The sequence below is a fragment of the Notechis scutatus genome, chromosome 4 (genome assembly GCF_049901735.1).
Source record: "Notechis scutatus isolate UNSWTSFEM ecotype Mainland chromosome 4, rNotScu1.2, whole genome shotgun sequence".
In the NCBI taxonomy this organism is placed as follows: Eukaryota; Metazoa; Chordata; class Lepidosauria; order Squamata; family Elapidae; genus Notechis; species Notechis scutatus.
The window spans coordinates 115,795,962-115,812,812 of record NC_142012.1 but is presented as its reverse complement, the minus strand read 5'-3'; the positions used below and the strand labels follow the sequence as shown (position 1 = coordinate 115,812,812).

Sequence of the window (16,851 nt, the reverse complement as noted above, 5' to 3'; positions counted from 1 at the left end):
GAATCTAGTATTTAATCTACTGGGACTATCTTAGTGACCTAAACAGATTACTTTAGTACTGCAATTACTAAAGGAGATTAAATGCCCGGAAACAAACAGAACTTGCTTCGTAAGAAATAACTGCCAGCACTCAAATAATTAGACATGTTCAATGTAACCTATACACAGCACTCATAGTTTAGCATTTGACAAATACCTAAAATCAGCACCATTGTACTATTGTACAAGTATTTTAGGCACAGGCAGTGAGATGGGATGTTCAAATCTCGTGCAAGAAAATATGTAAACCTAAAACACAACTACCGTACAGCCCAGGTACCAACGGAGCCAATATGAAAATGCTTTGCATCATTGAGGAACTTTAAAAGAATGAAGAAAACAACACATCTTGCAAAGACACAGCTCAACGTAGGCAACACCCCGCCCACCCGGCCTTTCCTTCACACCCTCGGTGTCCGCCGGTTATACAGGTGGTGCATGCGCTCTGCCGATCACGCGGTGTGGAGAAAAGGAGACGAGGCTGGATATCTGGAATGAACCCTCGTTTCGTTCGGATTAAATAGCCGAAGAGGCTGTTGGAAAGACCGCGTGGCCCTGGATTTATTTTTTATTTTTTTCGTACGTGGGGAGAGTGGCGGGTTCTGCTTCCAAACTAGCAAATGTAAGCTCCCACCCTTTCGCTTCCACTTCGACTTTTGGGAGTTCAATTGCATTAAGCTCGCCCAGGACTCCTGGGCAAATATATTCGCGAATGCTTTAGTTCCAGTCTGGATTTGTGGCCGGCTGAACCACAAATGCTAAGTCTTTTCAATGTGGGTTGTAGATGTTCCGCCCTTTACTTTTGGACTACATTAGCACTTTGCGCGAGCTCTAACTCAGTGTCCATGTTGGGAATGTAAGGTTTGTTGTAAAAGTTGCGTGTTTTGCGGCCAATTGTGATTTAAGGCATTGTGTGTGAACTCGCTTCCCTTCTCACTCCGCGCCATTTATAAGTTGAATGGCCTCAATTCCTGGGTCCTTGCAAGTTTTCTATCATTTCCTTCTCACACACGAGTCTGAAGGGTGTAAACTGGGGTGCGATCGTGGTTTTTCCTGGGCTGCCTACCCTCGCACTGTAAAGGAAAAAGAGGTAGAGGAGCAGTGTTAGTGTGGTAGATGGATCAGAGGATTGCTAGCCAGAGCAGCACTAGGTTTGGTTGCTTATTTTAATTTCGTGCAATAGATTTTGTTTTATCCGAGATGGAATATTAACGTTACATTCTTGAAAAGGAAGAATAGACTAAACCGTAGCCAAGAAACCTATTTGTTGGGACTACTAAGAGTTTTAGTTCTACGAGTAATGGAAGTATTGTAAATCATGTTTCCTGTTAGAGGAATGGCCTGTAGTTTTCCAAATGACGTATATACAGTATTTTGGTATATTTTGCCAGTATTTACATAAACTGAATTTGTGTGGCTAAGCGATTTCACTGCAGTACTAAAATTATACTTTACTACTACTAGTACTACTACTACTACTACTATCTTGGTATGGGAAATACAAATCTAAAAGCACCGTAGGTAATTATTGCCTTTTGGATTTCTAAATTTCAGTTGAAATATACCCATGTGCCAATAGTGTGAGATTACTGTATGTGTTGGAAACTTGAGGCAGACATCATGGTACTGTGGTTCTTTAAACTTTAAAACAAAACTGCTTTACAAAGTTTGGAATACTGGGTTGTTGTTTTTTTAAAGAACTGTGTGTATTGAAAACATAGGAAGAAAGCTTGTGAAAAAAATCATGTTACCAGCTTTGTAATTAACATGTGACTAAACTATCTCTTGTGTAACCTGCATGTCTTTCTTTTCTTCTCCTTCTCTCCAACTCATCCCAGTTTAAATCCTAATCAGCCTAACCCTTCTATACATCTGATAAAGTGAGCTGCAGCTTACTACAGCTCAAACCTTTTAATAACATTTATTCGTGCAAAGAATGCTATCACTCTTCTGTGTGCTGGAAGTGGTTTAAATTTGCTAAATTACTTTTTCCACATTTTTTTTTCAATGAAAAGGAATATGAGAAACTAAATTTAGAAATTCTGTTTTGCTGGTCCAAAGCATTTAATACAGGATTCCCATTTAAAATTATTTTTGAAAACGTAGTTGTTCCCTTGCATTTTAAAGTATTGTTACAAATATTGTGCTACTTTATGAGGGGTTGGATGATTTTTTTAGCAAGTGTTCTATGCTTAAGAGAAACATTACATGCAGAAACATCTGAATTCTGTTTAGGAGCGTTAATTTGTAATTTAATTGTTTAGCTAATGTATTTTATTTTACTTTCCTAGCTGTTAAATTATCCATGAAATTGTAAGGAAATAATTCTAATATAGATGTGTGAAAAATGGAACAAAGGCTTCAGATAAAGGATCTCAAAAGTCCAAATCAGTCCTTGAGAAGTCCCAGCACAAGCCCCAACTTCAAAAATACGGTACTTGTTGATAATAAGGTACCACCATTGCTCAACAATCTTCCAATTTGTGGACAGGCAAAATCATTTGTTACAAATTGGAATGAAAACAACAACCATGATGGCTATGATCACAAAACTGTTCCATTAAATATGGCTGGAACAGGAATGAAAGGTAAGGAAAAAAGGTCTTTAAATTTAATGTATTTTGTAGTGCTATATTATGTACTTTTTAATTTTATCTTGTGAGATCTTGAAAAATAGGAATGATACGTTTTGGTTAGTTTCATTTTTTTATAAGTGTTTGGTTCTAAAAATTGTTTTCCTTTTGTAAAATTGGGTTATTTTATTATTTTATTATGTAAAGCGCCTCCAGCAAATTCTCTGTTGTTTGTCAACCATCTCCCACCTTCTCAATCTCCAGAGTCAAAGCTCAATGATCCAGAAGGTATGTACATTTTGGTAATAAGAAAACCAGGTAATTGGAATGAAGGACACTATAATCTTGTATTCATTCTTTATCTGCAAATATTGGGAATAGTGCTATTATTGAATAATAACTTTGGACATAATTGTTTCCTTGAATGTTCTGAGCATATGCATCAAGGGTCTTCAAACTTGGCAAGTTTAAGACTTATGGACTTCAACTCCCAGAATTCCTGAGCTAACATGACTGAAGGAGGAATTCTGGGAATTGAAGTTCACAAATCTTAAACTTGCCAAGTTTGAAGACACTTGATATGGATAGTTTATATGCCAAAAAAAATATCACAGGTAGTCCTCCTTTAACAATTACAATTAGAATTGCCAGCTGCTCATTAAACCAAATGGGGTCGGTAGGTGAAACTATAACTATGATTAGATCTTACTTCAACTTTGCTTTACAGATCTGTGAAGGTTGTGTGCTAATGCAAGCACTGATCATAATGTTACTTTTTCATTACTATTGTAACTGCAAATGGTGTTAAACAAGGCAGTCACTAAATGAAGGCTAACTAAAGTCACTGTTGATTATAAGAATGTGGTAAACTTGGTGATTAACTTTAAAATTTAGAACTTATATTGAATAACTTCATTAATTTTAGAAATAAATCCATCTACATCTACCTTAGGTTGTTTCTGGATAAGCATTTTATCCTGATGAAAAAGCTATATAAATTTGAATTAATGATTAAAAAATATCTTTATTCTGTTAAGTTATTTGATTCTAAACATTTTCATTCTATATTGTAGGGAAATTCAAAGTTACGAATAATTTGCTATCTTCTTCAAAGAAAATGAATCCTGTAAGTTTCCACTAACAATTTTCTTATGTCCTTTTGTCATAATTAATGTGATTATTAATTGTAATAAAATAGGTTATTCCCAAATTAGTATCTCATTCATAAAGATAAAGGTCTGCCCTGTCCAGTCATGCCCGACTGTACGGGGCGATGCTCCTCTCTTGTTTCTGGGGCCAAGGGATCCAGTGTTATCTGAAGACATTTCCATGGTGATATGGCTAGCATGACTATATGCCAGGTGCATGGAAAAGTTACCTTTCCACCAAAGTGGTACCTATTTACTCACATTTGCATGCTTTCAAACTGCTAGGTGGGCAGGATTTAGATTCATACCCAATACTAAACTTTAATTTGGTTTATGTTAATGTGTCATATATTATTCAATGTGTGTAACATGTTATTCAGGTATTTAAAGAAAACCTGGTCTAGCCATATGTCAACATGGCTGTTGTTTATTTCTCTGAGAGATACATACTTTCTTAAAAATTTTGTGTATTCTGTATCAGTCTCACTTTCTGAGAAATTAGGAATTTTAATGTAAAATATTTAAGACAAACATATTTGTCAATATGCTTTGCAGGTATCTGACTCAGCATTGATACAAACAGTGCATTTATCAACTTCTGACAAAGCTTTACCTATCAGCTATAATTCACAATTCAGTCCATTAAGTCCTTTATATCAGCCGACTTGCCATTTTTGTGGGCTGTTTGGTAAGTTTTTGTCTATGATAAAATAATGTATACTTTAAAATGTTGGTTAAAAGTGGGATCAAAGAGCTAATAGCTTTTAAGTGAAATGAATTTAATGTGAATTCAATTCAGGTATCAGTTGAAATATTTAAGTCTGACCACAAATTTACTAGGTAGTCTTAGGGAAACCGCAAATTGTATCTGTCAAATTAAACCAAATATAGACATAGTTGAATTGCGTTTACTGAAATAATGGTTTTATCATTGAAACTACCACTATGAAAGCGGAATACAAAACTTGCTTAGTACAAGCTTATAACAGTTTTCTATAAAAAGAATTGAAGTATAAAGTTAAGTATTCTTTGTAGGTGGCTGCTTCAGTCTTGATATATCAGCAGCGCATAAAATGATTTCAGTTAGAGCTTATCTCCTAATGACACTATACCCTTGTAGCTTTCTTTCTCATTACGTGACAATTGTTTGCATTGCTCTTCTCCAATAACCTGACCCCAGTAATCTTTTTGTAATCTTTTTAGGATCCTTAAGATGCATCCAGTGTATGCAAGTCTATTATTGTTCTGCAAGTTGTCAGATGAAAGATTGGCAAACACATAATAATGTCTGTAAGCCAAGTAAAACGAAGTAAGTTAATGGATTACAATTAAAATTTAATTAAATGATATCCATAAGCTTTTAATTCATCAATCAATTACCGTATATACTCGAGTATAAGTCGACCCGAATATAAGCCGAGGCACCTACATTTTACCACAAAAAACTGGGAAAACTTATTGACTCGAGTATAAGCCTAGGGTGGGAAATGCAGCAGCTACTGGTAAATTTCAAAAATAAAAATAGATACCAATAAAAACTTTCACTAGGACAGTTGAGAATAAGTTTGATGTTCACAATTTCCTCTTTGAACGAGACCAGTAAATAGGGAACAAGAAGATGAAGAAAAAGAAGTGTGTTTTTTCACACTTTTCACACTGCAGTGAACAAAAATGGCATCGTAGGAACAGGCTTATTCTCAGTCCAAAGGTTTTTTTGTGATTTCTTCCCTGATTTAAGGGAAATTTGGGAAACGATATCACTATCATGAAAGATTTAATTGATTCACTAACCCAAAAGAAGATGATGATGACAGTGGGAGGCAGGAGTCACTCTCTCCCTTGCAAGAAAAAGCAAGAGCCGTTCTTATGATCTCTCTCTCTCTCCCGTAATACAGTCAAGCCCTTTCCAGCATGCGCGATCTGCCGCTGGAGCTTTGTACCTTGCAAATGCAAAATCCGGGGTTTTGCATTTGCAAGGTGCAAGCGCGGGGTAGATCGCGCATTCTGGAAAGGGCTTGACTGTATTACGGGAGAAAGATCATAAGAACGGCTCTTGCCGTGCAAGGAAGAGTGACCCCTGCCTCCCACTGTCATCAACATCATCATCTTTGGGTTAGTGAATCAATTAATTTGGGAAATGATCTCACTATCATGAAAGTCAGTGTTCTCTGCCCGTGGGGCGTTTGGAAGAAAACGCCCGCGGCATATCCACGCGTGTAAGGGGAATCAGAAATCCCGCGTTCAACGCCTAGCACGCAGCTGTGAGCAAATACTGGGAAAACCTGATTGATCAGAAGGAAGGAGGCAAAAGAGGGAGGGGTGGTGGTGGACGGAGGTCCCACTGGTATTTGTGAAACACTTGGTCGGCAGCGCTTAAAGTCAACGTCCTGGCTCCCACCCACCCACCCACCCAAAGCCACGAAGTCCCCCAATTGCGCAGCCCAGAATCGCCCTCCCCTCGGGGCAGCAACGACGGCCGGTGTTTCCCGAGACAAGAAGCTCCGCCATGCAATGAAAGCGCCCTGGCTCTAGGCTCGCAGGCTCAGAAAACAACGCGAGCCGAGGTCGCTTCGGCTCCGCTCAGCTTCGTTTCCTCAGCCCCAGCTGCTTTCAGTCCTCTCGGGAGGAGGAGGAGGAAACGAAGCTGAGCAGAGCTGAAGCGACCTCGGCTCGCGTTGTTTTCTGAGCCCGCGAGCCTAGAGCTCAGAAAACAACGCGAGCTGCCGCCACCACCTCCTCCTTTTACAGCATTCTTTAAGTGGTTTGCAAAGTCAGCATATTGCCTCCAGCAATCTGAATCCTCCTTTTACCAACCTTGGAATGATGGAAAGCTGAGTCAACCTTGAGCCAGTCAGTATTCAACTCCTGCCAGTGGACAGAGTTAGCTTGCAATACTGCATTCTACCCACCGTTCCACTATGCAGTAAATAAAGTATTTTTATTATTTTAACTTGACCTTTTCTGGAAGTTGATAAATTATCTAAAGTTTTTCAATGTTTTCAGGTGAATATTATTTTCGCTGCTAAGGTTACATAAATAAAGTTTTTTAACCTTTCCCTAAGTAAACACAATAACACGTCATCACGTGAGTGGACCCGATTTCATGACCATTTTTACTGAAGTTGTTAAGCAGATAATTGTGATTAAGCAAATCATGTGGCTGTCAGAAGGCAGCTGGGAAGGTCACAAATTACAATCATGCAATTACAAAATGCTGCAACTATTGTAAATGTGAGCTGGTTACCAAGCATCCAAATGGTGGTGTAATGGTCATAACTTTTGAGGATGTGTTGTAAGTCACTTTTTCCAAAAGTGTTGTAACTTTGAATCATCATTAAACAAATGTCATACATCAAGTACTACCTATGTATCTGTTACAGAACCACCATAAATTAAAGATAGCTTTTTGGAGACAACCTCTCCAGAGTTTGGAAAAATAATTATATGTGCCAATCTAACAAGTCAAGTCCCAACGATGTATAATTGTAACCTATTTTTGAAAGCCGTCCTTTTGGTTGTTCTAGCTAGTTAATTATTTTAAAAATTGGTGTAAGGGCTAACTACTGAAATTATAATTTCTGTGTTACCCAATAATTATTTAAATTTATACCAAGAAAACCATGGTAATTTGTTATATTTATTGCTTTGTCTGTTCTTTATTTAGTTTCCCTTCCTTTTTTTCATATGATCATAGTGTTAGTCATATGATCATAGTCAGATCATAGTGATTGTCCAGTTCTTTTTTTGCCTGTGTGTGCCAATATATTAAAACCTGTTTTGGAATTTCCACTAAATATTGAAATAATTGAACTTTGAAGGATTTTCATTTTGGCAATTGCAATCCATCCTGAAATATTGTTAGCCCAACTTTTCCTTGTTTAATATCTTCACAATATCTTTAATATCTTCATTGTAGGTGTAAGATTAATAAGATAAACATTAATATCTTGGTATCTGAATATTATAAATATATATAATTGGAACCCTTAAATTGATTTTGAATTTGAACTTCCTTTTGAATGTCCCCTTCAAATTTCTTTTTAAGTTCTTATTGGTATGGTTAGCTGAATGGGAGGTGTTCAAAAGAGTCAGAACCATATCATAAATTTCAAAGACAGCTCTTATTGTATGCCATCTAATTGTATGCCATAAGTCTGTTCATTGGTTCTGTTGTCAGAGCTACAACAGCTACATCGAATAATAAAGATAACAGTTTAATCAATTACTATAGAATCTTTCAGTAAAATAGAGTAATAACTATTTAGGTTTCATGTAAGCTTCAGTTGTCCACTATACAACCTGTGCCCTATTGAATCATCATTTCAGAGATATTTCCATATCTAAACAGAGAAACAGAATGACCGAGGGTGGGTAAAAAAGCAGTGACAGAAGGAGTGACTTCCAGCTTTCTGCTGGCTTCCCCATTCTGTTTCCTAGCGGGAATCTGGCAGGAGGCATTGGAAATTTCCCTTTCCTTTCCAGTAGGCAAGTAAGTGGCTACTCCTGAGTAGGAGAGAGAGCAAGGGATTGTGAAAGTAGCTTAGAAAATGTCACAGAATGTTGAAAATGAAGCTCAGCAGCCGGTAGCACTGAAGCAGCCCCAACTTCCTCAGATTTCATTCCTTCAGGACTCATGGACTTTGAACATGTTCTGTAAGCATTTGAGATACCTTGTTTCAAAAATGGTTTCCCTATGATGACTGCTTTACTCATGACAATGAGAGTTTAGTAATATAGAGATAAATGTGACATTACAAAAGCCAGCCTTAAATTATATTTTTGTAACATAGATAGTTCTCGACTTAACAACCACTTAGTGACTGTTTGAGGTTAACAGGACTGAAAAAAAGTGAATTGTGACTGTTTTTCACGCTTATGACGGTTGTAGCATCCCCATTATCACATGATTGAAATTTGGATGTTTGGCAGTTGGTTCATGTTTATGGTGCTTGCAATGTCATGTGATCACCTTTTATGACCTGTGACCTTCTGACAAGAAAAGCCAGTGGGGGAAGCCAGATTCATTTAACAACTGTGTTACTAAACAACTGCTGTGATTCAATTAACTGACAAGAAAGGTCGTAAAATGGGGCAAAATTCATGTAACAGTTGTTTAGGAATGGAAATTTTGGACTCAAATAAGTACAGGGCTACATGTACTTATTTAAAAAAAAATTCATTCCAGAGAACCAGAAACTTTTAAGTATATCTAGGAGCATATAGTAATAGCACTTAGACTAATATACCGCTCCACAATGTTTTACAGCCCTCAAAGCAGCTTACAGAGTCAGCATATTGCCCCCAACAATTTTACCCACCTCGGAAGGATGGAAAGCTGAGTCAACCTTGAGCCTGGTGGGATTTGATCTGCTAAATTGCAGTAGGAGTAGCTTGCAGTACTGCATTCTAACCACTGCGCCACTGAGGCTATTTATAGTTAGTGAAGAGTTATATTCATTTTGCCAATTTGTGTAATTTACTAGTAGGGAGAATATGTTTTTGGAATAAAATCAAATTGATCTACGTGAGTAATTTTATTTACAGTCATTTTAGGTGGTTAATAATTTTTTATAGATTTTGAAATCTATATTAAGAAGTGAAATGATCCACTAATTGTCAATTCCTGAAAATGTTTACCTGGTTTAAAGATTACAGCTATTTTAGACTCTTTCCAGGACTCTGGTAAAGGTTCTCTCCAATGCAAGTATTGAATAAAAGTAAAAATTCAGATATTAAGACATTTATTATTAAATTGCTGTATGCATCAGAACCTGGAGATTTCCCATTATTAATAGTTTTAAAGACTTCAAAAAGATTCTGAAACAGACCCAACAGTGATTTTGGGCGGCTTAAATGTTTATTTTTAACGACCTAAATTTTAAAATAAAGTAATGATTTAAATAATTATTGCTTAGTAAATATAAATTAAAACAATTTAAAATAATTAATGAATATAATGGTTGAAAGAAAAACATTCAAATTCTCTTATATCTTTGGTTTTTCTATGACCATTGCTATCTTTAATGGCAATATACTTTTTTTTTCTTTAGGGGTGGTTTTTTTCGGTTCTGTAGCAGCATTCTGGGAATTCATGACATGTTCATAGCATTTTGCTTAAAAATACTTCGTTTATAGGAGCTAGCTGATCCAATTTTGTATCATTCTTTAGCTGTACTATTTTTTCATATAAATTACTCTCCCCCAAAAGAGTTTTTAGATTGAGAAGTACAATCTGTATAGTTGTACTTGATCTGCAATATATTTATTCAAGATTGGAAGGGTAAAGTATCATGCATGTTTCAGGCAATCTTTTCAGGTGTGATGTGACCTCTTTGCAGGCTAGTGAGAATAAAAAAATAAGCATTCCATATATTTGTGTGCAGAATCTTTAGACTCTGAGATCTAAGCTGCTCAAAGCTGCTTTTACAAACTTGAAACAGTCTCTTCCAAGTTAAGAATAACATTTCTAATTTTACCAGATATATTCTAGTAGAAACACTGTCGGACTACAGGCAGATTGAACATTTTGTTTTTGAAATATTTTGCACACTCTTTGATTAGTATTTAAACTCCTTGGCTTAGTTGTTTTAGGGCAGGGGCTCAAACTCACGTTATCACGGCGGTGTCACGTGAAGGGGGACTTCCTCCGCCTCGCAAAACAGGGTGTGAATGTGGCCAGCACTTGACGTATCTGGCCCGTGGCCCGCGAATTTGACAGCCCTGTTCTAGGTCCACAATATACGGCAGTTGTTTTTGTTCCTTACTTGCTGTTCCAGTCAAGGATTTTATGTGCTTAGGAGAGCCTTGGGGTTTCCATTTCCAGTCAGCCTTCACTCCTGCCCCTGCTTAAATTAAATGATTAATATTATTCTTAGAGATTCTGTTTTGGATATACTGCTGAATTCTGGTTTAAGCAAGTCAAGATTTAGATGTTAAAGCAGCATATGAAGGAACAGTATTTCTTGATCAGCTAGAAGTTTGTAAAGTGGCACAAAGTTATACTGCCACAACATAATAAACTTTAAATGAAGTAACCTTGTAATTGAACTGTACATTGTGCTAATGAATGAAATTATTCTTTTTAGTGCAAATAAAGCTGAATACTGTAGAAAATCATTGGATGAAAGCAATAAAAAGGTATGGTGAAAGGAATTTCCTTCTGTGGTTGACAAATTTCATTATACTATTCTGATGATGCCTGCATATTTATCCTTTCTCTTTGTGATACTTTTCTCATTTAAAATTATGCATTCGGAAAGGGCTGATGCAAGTCTAGTCTACCATATCCTGGCACAACCAAGAATCAACATAATATCCTTGATAAATAGTTATTAGACATCTGCTTCAAGACAATCAGTAAAGAGAAGCCTAGTGTTTCACTGAAAAATTGCTTTTACTGTTAGATTGTTTTTTTCAAGTGGAATTTTTTCCCCTAGAACTTAAATTATTCTGTAAGAAAGCCAAATCTTCAGAGTAATATTTTAAGACACCGGAAAGAGCTATGATTTCCACTTTCTATCTTCTTAAGGCTGAACAGGCCGAGATGCTTCGGCCTCTCTCCATAGGATCTGTTTCTACAGTTTGATAATACCTGCTGCTCTTCAGTAAACCAGTTTCAATATTTTGGAACCCTTAAAATTCAGTGATCAGAAGTGAACACATATTCAGGCTGCGATCTGACCCAAGTTAGTATATCAATCCATTTGCCTTTTTTTGCAACAGTAAGTCATCCGGCTGATTGGTTTTATTTTACATTCAACTAGTATTTCAATAGAGCCAGATGGCTCAGTGGTTACGGTCATTGAGCTTGTTATCTGGACAGCGGATTTAAGATCAGAGGTCCGTACAATGGGATGAGCTGCCATTACTTGGCCCAGCTCCTGCCCAGTAGTTCGAAAACATGCAAATGTTTCGAACCTAGTAGTTCGAAAACATGCAAATGCAAGTAGGTTAATAGGTACCACTTTAGAAGGTTCCATGCACCTTTGACATATAGTCATGCTGGCCATATGACCACGGAAATTGTCTTTGGACAACGTTGCTCCCTTGTCCAAGAATTGGAGATGAACACTGCCTTAGAGTTGGGCATGTTTGACAGGAAACCTTTACTTTTTCTACTATTTCAGGATTTTTTTGCTAATGCATGTAGTCCTTGACATTTAACCATTCAATGATTATTCGAAACTACAACAATGCTGAAAATATACCCAGTCCCCATAGTTACATTGCAGCACATTGCAGTTGTGATCCTGATCTGGGTGCTTGGCAGCTGGTTAACATTTATAACCAGTTGTCCAGCACCCCAGCATTGAATGATTGCCATTTGAATCCTTCTCTGCTGATTTCCCCAGAAAGTCAATGGTCTATCTGGGAAAATCACAAATAGCACCCACACACCATCCTCAAACTACCTGCTTTCATGCCAGCAATTCACATACCCTACCAGTGCTACACCATTCGTGCATACACCCTTCCTGATCTGCCTGGCATCTCTTGTACACACTATTCCCAATCTGTGGTACATAGTCTGACCGTGTAGTGTTTCTCCTACACCCCAATGCAGTCCTGCCACTTGCCTGCTGGCCTGGGACTTGCAATTTTCTGCAAGTTTCCCTACTACTTCGGTTATCAGTTGCCAATTATGGTTTAAATATTATATTACTAATATGACAAGAATTACTGCTAGTGAGGTATAATATCAGTCAAGATAGTAAAACATTCTTTCCAGTTGTTGTTTTTTCTATTTTCATAGTAACCATATTACATTTTCATTTCTCCAGTGATTATTTTGGAAGACTTCTTGATATTCCCTAGAAGGTTTCTGAAGTTTTTGTGGATATTACAAGAAGGAAGGAATACAAATTACTTACGTTGTAAATGTTAGCTTATATGCAGAATTATAATTCTTGTTATAAATTCATCAACAATATACCGTATTTGCCGGCGTATAAGACGACTTTTTTGCCCTGAAAAAGATGCCTCCAATTGGGGGTTGTCTTATATGCCGGGTCGTCTATACGCCGGCAAATAGTAATTGGGAAGCACTGCGGCTGCCCGCGGCTGAGGCACTTTGCGCACCGTGGAAGCTGATCCCGTGAAGCCGAAAGGAGCAGCCAGCCTTCTCCCAGCTCCCAGGAAGCGAGGCTCGCACCGCCGAGCTCCGCTGAGGTATCCGGCTGGGGCTGTCAGGAGTTGTTACCGCTGGCGCGGCTGCGCGCGGCTCCAGTCCAGCGTTGCCTCGGGAAGGGAAAGGCAAAACCAGGAGCCGCTGCTGCCATTGCAAAGCGCCGCGCGGCTCTTCCTTTTTGCCTTTCCCTTCCCGAGGCAACGGGACTGGAGAGCGCGGAGCGCGCCAGCGGTAACAACTCCTGACAGCCCCAGCCGGATACCTCAGCGGAGCCCGGGCGGTGCGAGCCTCGTTTCCTTGGGAGCTGGGAGAAGGCTGGCTGCTCCTTTCAGCTTCACGGATTCGTTTCCACAGTAGACAAAAGTGCCTCAAAAAAAAAAAAAAAGTGCAAAAGTGGAAGGCGTGCGGAAGAGGGGCGAGTATATAACAAACTATATTTTGAGTGGAAATGTTGGGGGGTCGTCTTATACGCCGGGTCGTCTTATACGCCGGCATATACGGTAGATAAGTTTCTTAGATGGGTCAATCTTTTTGAGGTCTTTTAAGTAGAAAATGGGATTATTATTAATCAAATGTAAACCTTTGCTTCTAACAGGAAAATATATTATCGGTGAATACTAAAAATGTAGAACAAGGGAAGAAAATAATGCTGTCTGATCTAAATTATTTAGGACTTAAGAAAAATATGAAAATCAAAGTAAGTTCTGATTTTACATTTCAGTAGATTTTGTATAATGAGGGCCTTACAAACTTACAAAGACCTAGCTAAATTAATACAAGTGGTCCTAACTTGGCAACTTTTTATTGTTAACATTCAGTGACAGTGCTAAACAAATGGTAGTTACAACCATTCTTAAAGTTACGGAAGTTGCAATGTTCCTGTGGTCACTTGATCAAAATTTGAGTGCTTGGCAATCAGCCCACATTTATGATTACAGTGCACACTTCAACTCCTCTCACCTGCCTGTCTATTCCCCTTCTCATCTCTGCCCTTTGGATCACTCTAAACTTTGCCACTGCTGCCCGCCCCACCTCCTTCCAGTGACCTTTGTTGAATTCTGTCTTCTGCTGCTGGCTCAAGATTACAAGGCTTTACACAGTCCTGGCTACCTTTGTCTGGTCTGCTGCTCACCACCATCCTGTTTCCTCCACTGACTACATCCCACTGCCTCCTCTGATCAGACCTGGCAAGTTTCTCTTTGACTGACAAAGGTCTGCTATACCCTTTGAGTATGTCTATGGGTCACAACCTCGCCTGGAGTCCAGGTCGACAGAGTGAAAGGTGACAGTGAAGGTCACCTGGTGGCAGCAGGCAGCAAAATGACAGAGCAGGCTGTCCAAAGGATGGAGATAGGGAATATGGACTAGTGGGAGGATCTGAAGTGGAGGCAAGGGAAGTGCAATCTCATCTACCAAAGGGAACACCACCAGGCTTGGCTGGAGAAGATGCAGTGGATGGAATGATAGTTCACGCAGGGCAAGTGAAGCATGAGGTCCTGCCTAACAACAGTGTAGTCTTTGCCTTATAACTGTAACCAAGACTATTGGAACTACTGTTACTAAGTGCTGTAATCATATACTGTTTTGCTTAATTATAAATTCATTTAGTGACAAATTCCAATCCCAATTAGAATCATTAAGCAAGGACTACCTTACTTTCTGTAAAATGATTTTAATTTCATTCTTTATAAGAATTCTTAAAATTTTTATGCTTTGAGTAACTTCGTTCATGTATTTAGTGTGATAAATATGTAGTTGATTGAGTAAATCTAATGCTAAAGACAAACTTTCAAAAATTGTTTCTTTTCTAGGGTACAATAACTGATTTTAATAATCCTAGTGAATTCTACATGCAAGTCAATTCTCTTGAAGTTCAAAGTAATATTATAAAATTAACAATGAAACTGAAAGATTACAAGGGAATCAATCAAGAATATATTCCTGTCAAAGGAGAAGTTTGTATTGCAAAATATTCTCTGGATCAGGTAAATTGACTTTAGACCACTTAGTGTTTTGCAGACTATTATGGATATTGATGATAACAGATAATCACAGTTGGAAAGGACTTTATAGGTCATCTTGTCCAACTCCCCGCCCAAGTGGGGAGACCCTACACCATTGCTGACAAATGGCAGTCCAATCTCTTCTTTAAAGTCTCAAGTGATGACGCTCCCACAACTTCCGAGGGCAAGCTGTTCCATTGGTTGATTGTTCTTACTGTCAGAAAGTTTCTCCTTATTTCTAGGTTGAATCTCTCCTTGTTCAGTTCTCCTTGTTAAATGCTTTCATTTGGGGTGGTGCAGCAATTTTCAAAAGAAGTAGGGGCATTATTGGCACCTTCTTAGTTTATATAATTTTCTGGAATTTTCTAGTAATTATGGAAGGCAGGAAAAGAATTTACTTCTTTAAGGAAGTACTAAATGCATATTAAATATACATGTAGGTCTCTTCAAAAAGTACCTTTTTGATTGAACAAATGTAGAAGCTATCCTGAAGTATAGATTACCAGCAATATAGCATTTTATTTTTTATCAGGTCAACGATTCATATTTATTTTTAACTAAGTGTAATTGTGATATGTAATAGTAACTTGTACTTTAGACAAAGCAAGAAATGCCATAGAAAATTGCAGCACAAAGATTTGGTTTCTTTTTTATAGTAAAATGAAAACTGGTGAAAACAGAAAATCAAGAGAGATGATTCTAATCGTATTTCTGTTTAAAATAGGTGGTATCACCTGAAATATTTCATATTATTTAAGTGTATAAGTAATATTGAAGTTAATATAATTCTATATGGCCTATTCAAAGAATGGTCTGTATGTTAGGAAGAACAGATTATTTGATTTGCGTCCATTAACTAAATAATTTAAATATACAAAATTATACTGTGAGGTAGTGTTTGTAATGAAGACAACTTCTAGTAAAAAAAGATCATAGTGAATAATTTTTCTGCAGCTAAGTAATTTGTTCACATTCAGACTTGGTGCAGGGTACTCATAAAAGAGATAGATATCCTAACAAAGAGTGCTCAAGTACTGTATATTGACTATGGAAAAAGAGAAAATATACTACTACAGAAAATTAAAGGATTGCATGAAGATATTTCACAGATCCCACCCTGCGTAAGTATAAGTTTAAATACGTAAGAAACTTCGAAGAAAACGTACCATGTCTTTGAGAACATGTTAAGTATCCTCATTTTGACTGCAAGAGAATATAATCTGATTTTTTTAAAAAAATAACGAAATATTCTGAAAATGTTGCTCCTAGAAAAATAAAAAAATGATCAAAAGTTTAGCTACTTTTGTCCAGAACGTTACTTATGACTTGAGAGATTTTTGATGGAATTAAGTTTTATCCTGATTCTTGGTGAAGGATCTATAAATGTTGATTTCCATTCTTGGTAATTTGTGAATGCGGAATAGGGTTGTTGCATTTGGAGAAAACCTTTAAGTAGATTTATTGAACACTGGAATATTCAGATATATTTAAAAGAAGAGTTTTTTAAAAATACAGAAATTATCATGATTTCCCCCCAAGATGTTTGTATTTTGACTATTTAAGAGCTTCTGTATATTTTAATAATAGTTGCTCTTTTATGTTTTTTTTTTAAACTAGCTTAACCAACTTTCTAAACGTTTTGTTTTTAGGCCATTAAGTGTCGCATTGCTAATATTCTTGATACAGAACTCTGTAATGAAAACTACAAGAATATTATTGCTCCAATTGTTGTAGGAAAATATTGTTCATTAATTATCACTGATGTTTCGATGGATGATATGCCTTGTTTTACTGTAGATGCTGTATTATCAGATTATGGTAAGTTTCGATAACAGTAATAATATTTTTTATAACAATTGTTTATTAAAAAAGGATTCCTGCAATGAAGTTTTGTGAACAAATGTTTGCATTTTATAAAAATCTATCTTGTATTCCTGTTACTATGTCAGAAAACATGTTGA

General features: G+C 37.1%; 1 protein-coding gene across 2 annotated transcripts in view; it reads left to right on the top strand.

The window, feature by feature from the left end:
* Positions 1–2,317: 2,317 nt before the first annotated feature.
* Positions 2,318–16,851, top strand: part of TDRD1 (tudor domain containing 1) — a 36,149-nt gene continuing 21,615 nt past the window's right edge. The window contains exons 1-9 of one of the 2 annotated variants that reach the window (XM_087964519.1): positions 2,318–2,627; positions 3,686–3,738; positions 4,316–4,448; positions 4,964–5,069; positions 10,846–10,897; positions 13,483–13,584; positions 14,699–14,872; positions 15,868–16,011; positions 16,540–16,708. In XM_087964519.1, coding sequence (XP_087820645.1) covers positions 2,387–2,627; positions 3,686–3,738; positions 4,316–4,448; positions 4,964–5,069; positions 10,846–10,897; positions 13,483–13,584; positions 14,699–14,872; positions 15,868–16,011; positions 16,540–16,708 — 1,174 coding nt within the window. In that variant the 5' untranslated portion in view covers positions 2,318–2,386. Of the gene's footprint in view, positions 2,628–2,661; positions 2,901–3,685; positions 3,739–4,315; positions 4,449–4,963; positions 5,070–10,845; positions 10,898–13,482; positions 13,585–14,698; positions 14,873–15,867; positions 16,012–16,539; positions 16,709–16,851 lie in introns of those variants that run through there. The other variant, XM_087964520.1, reaches the window with a different exon arrangement.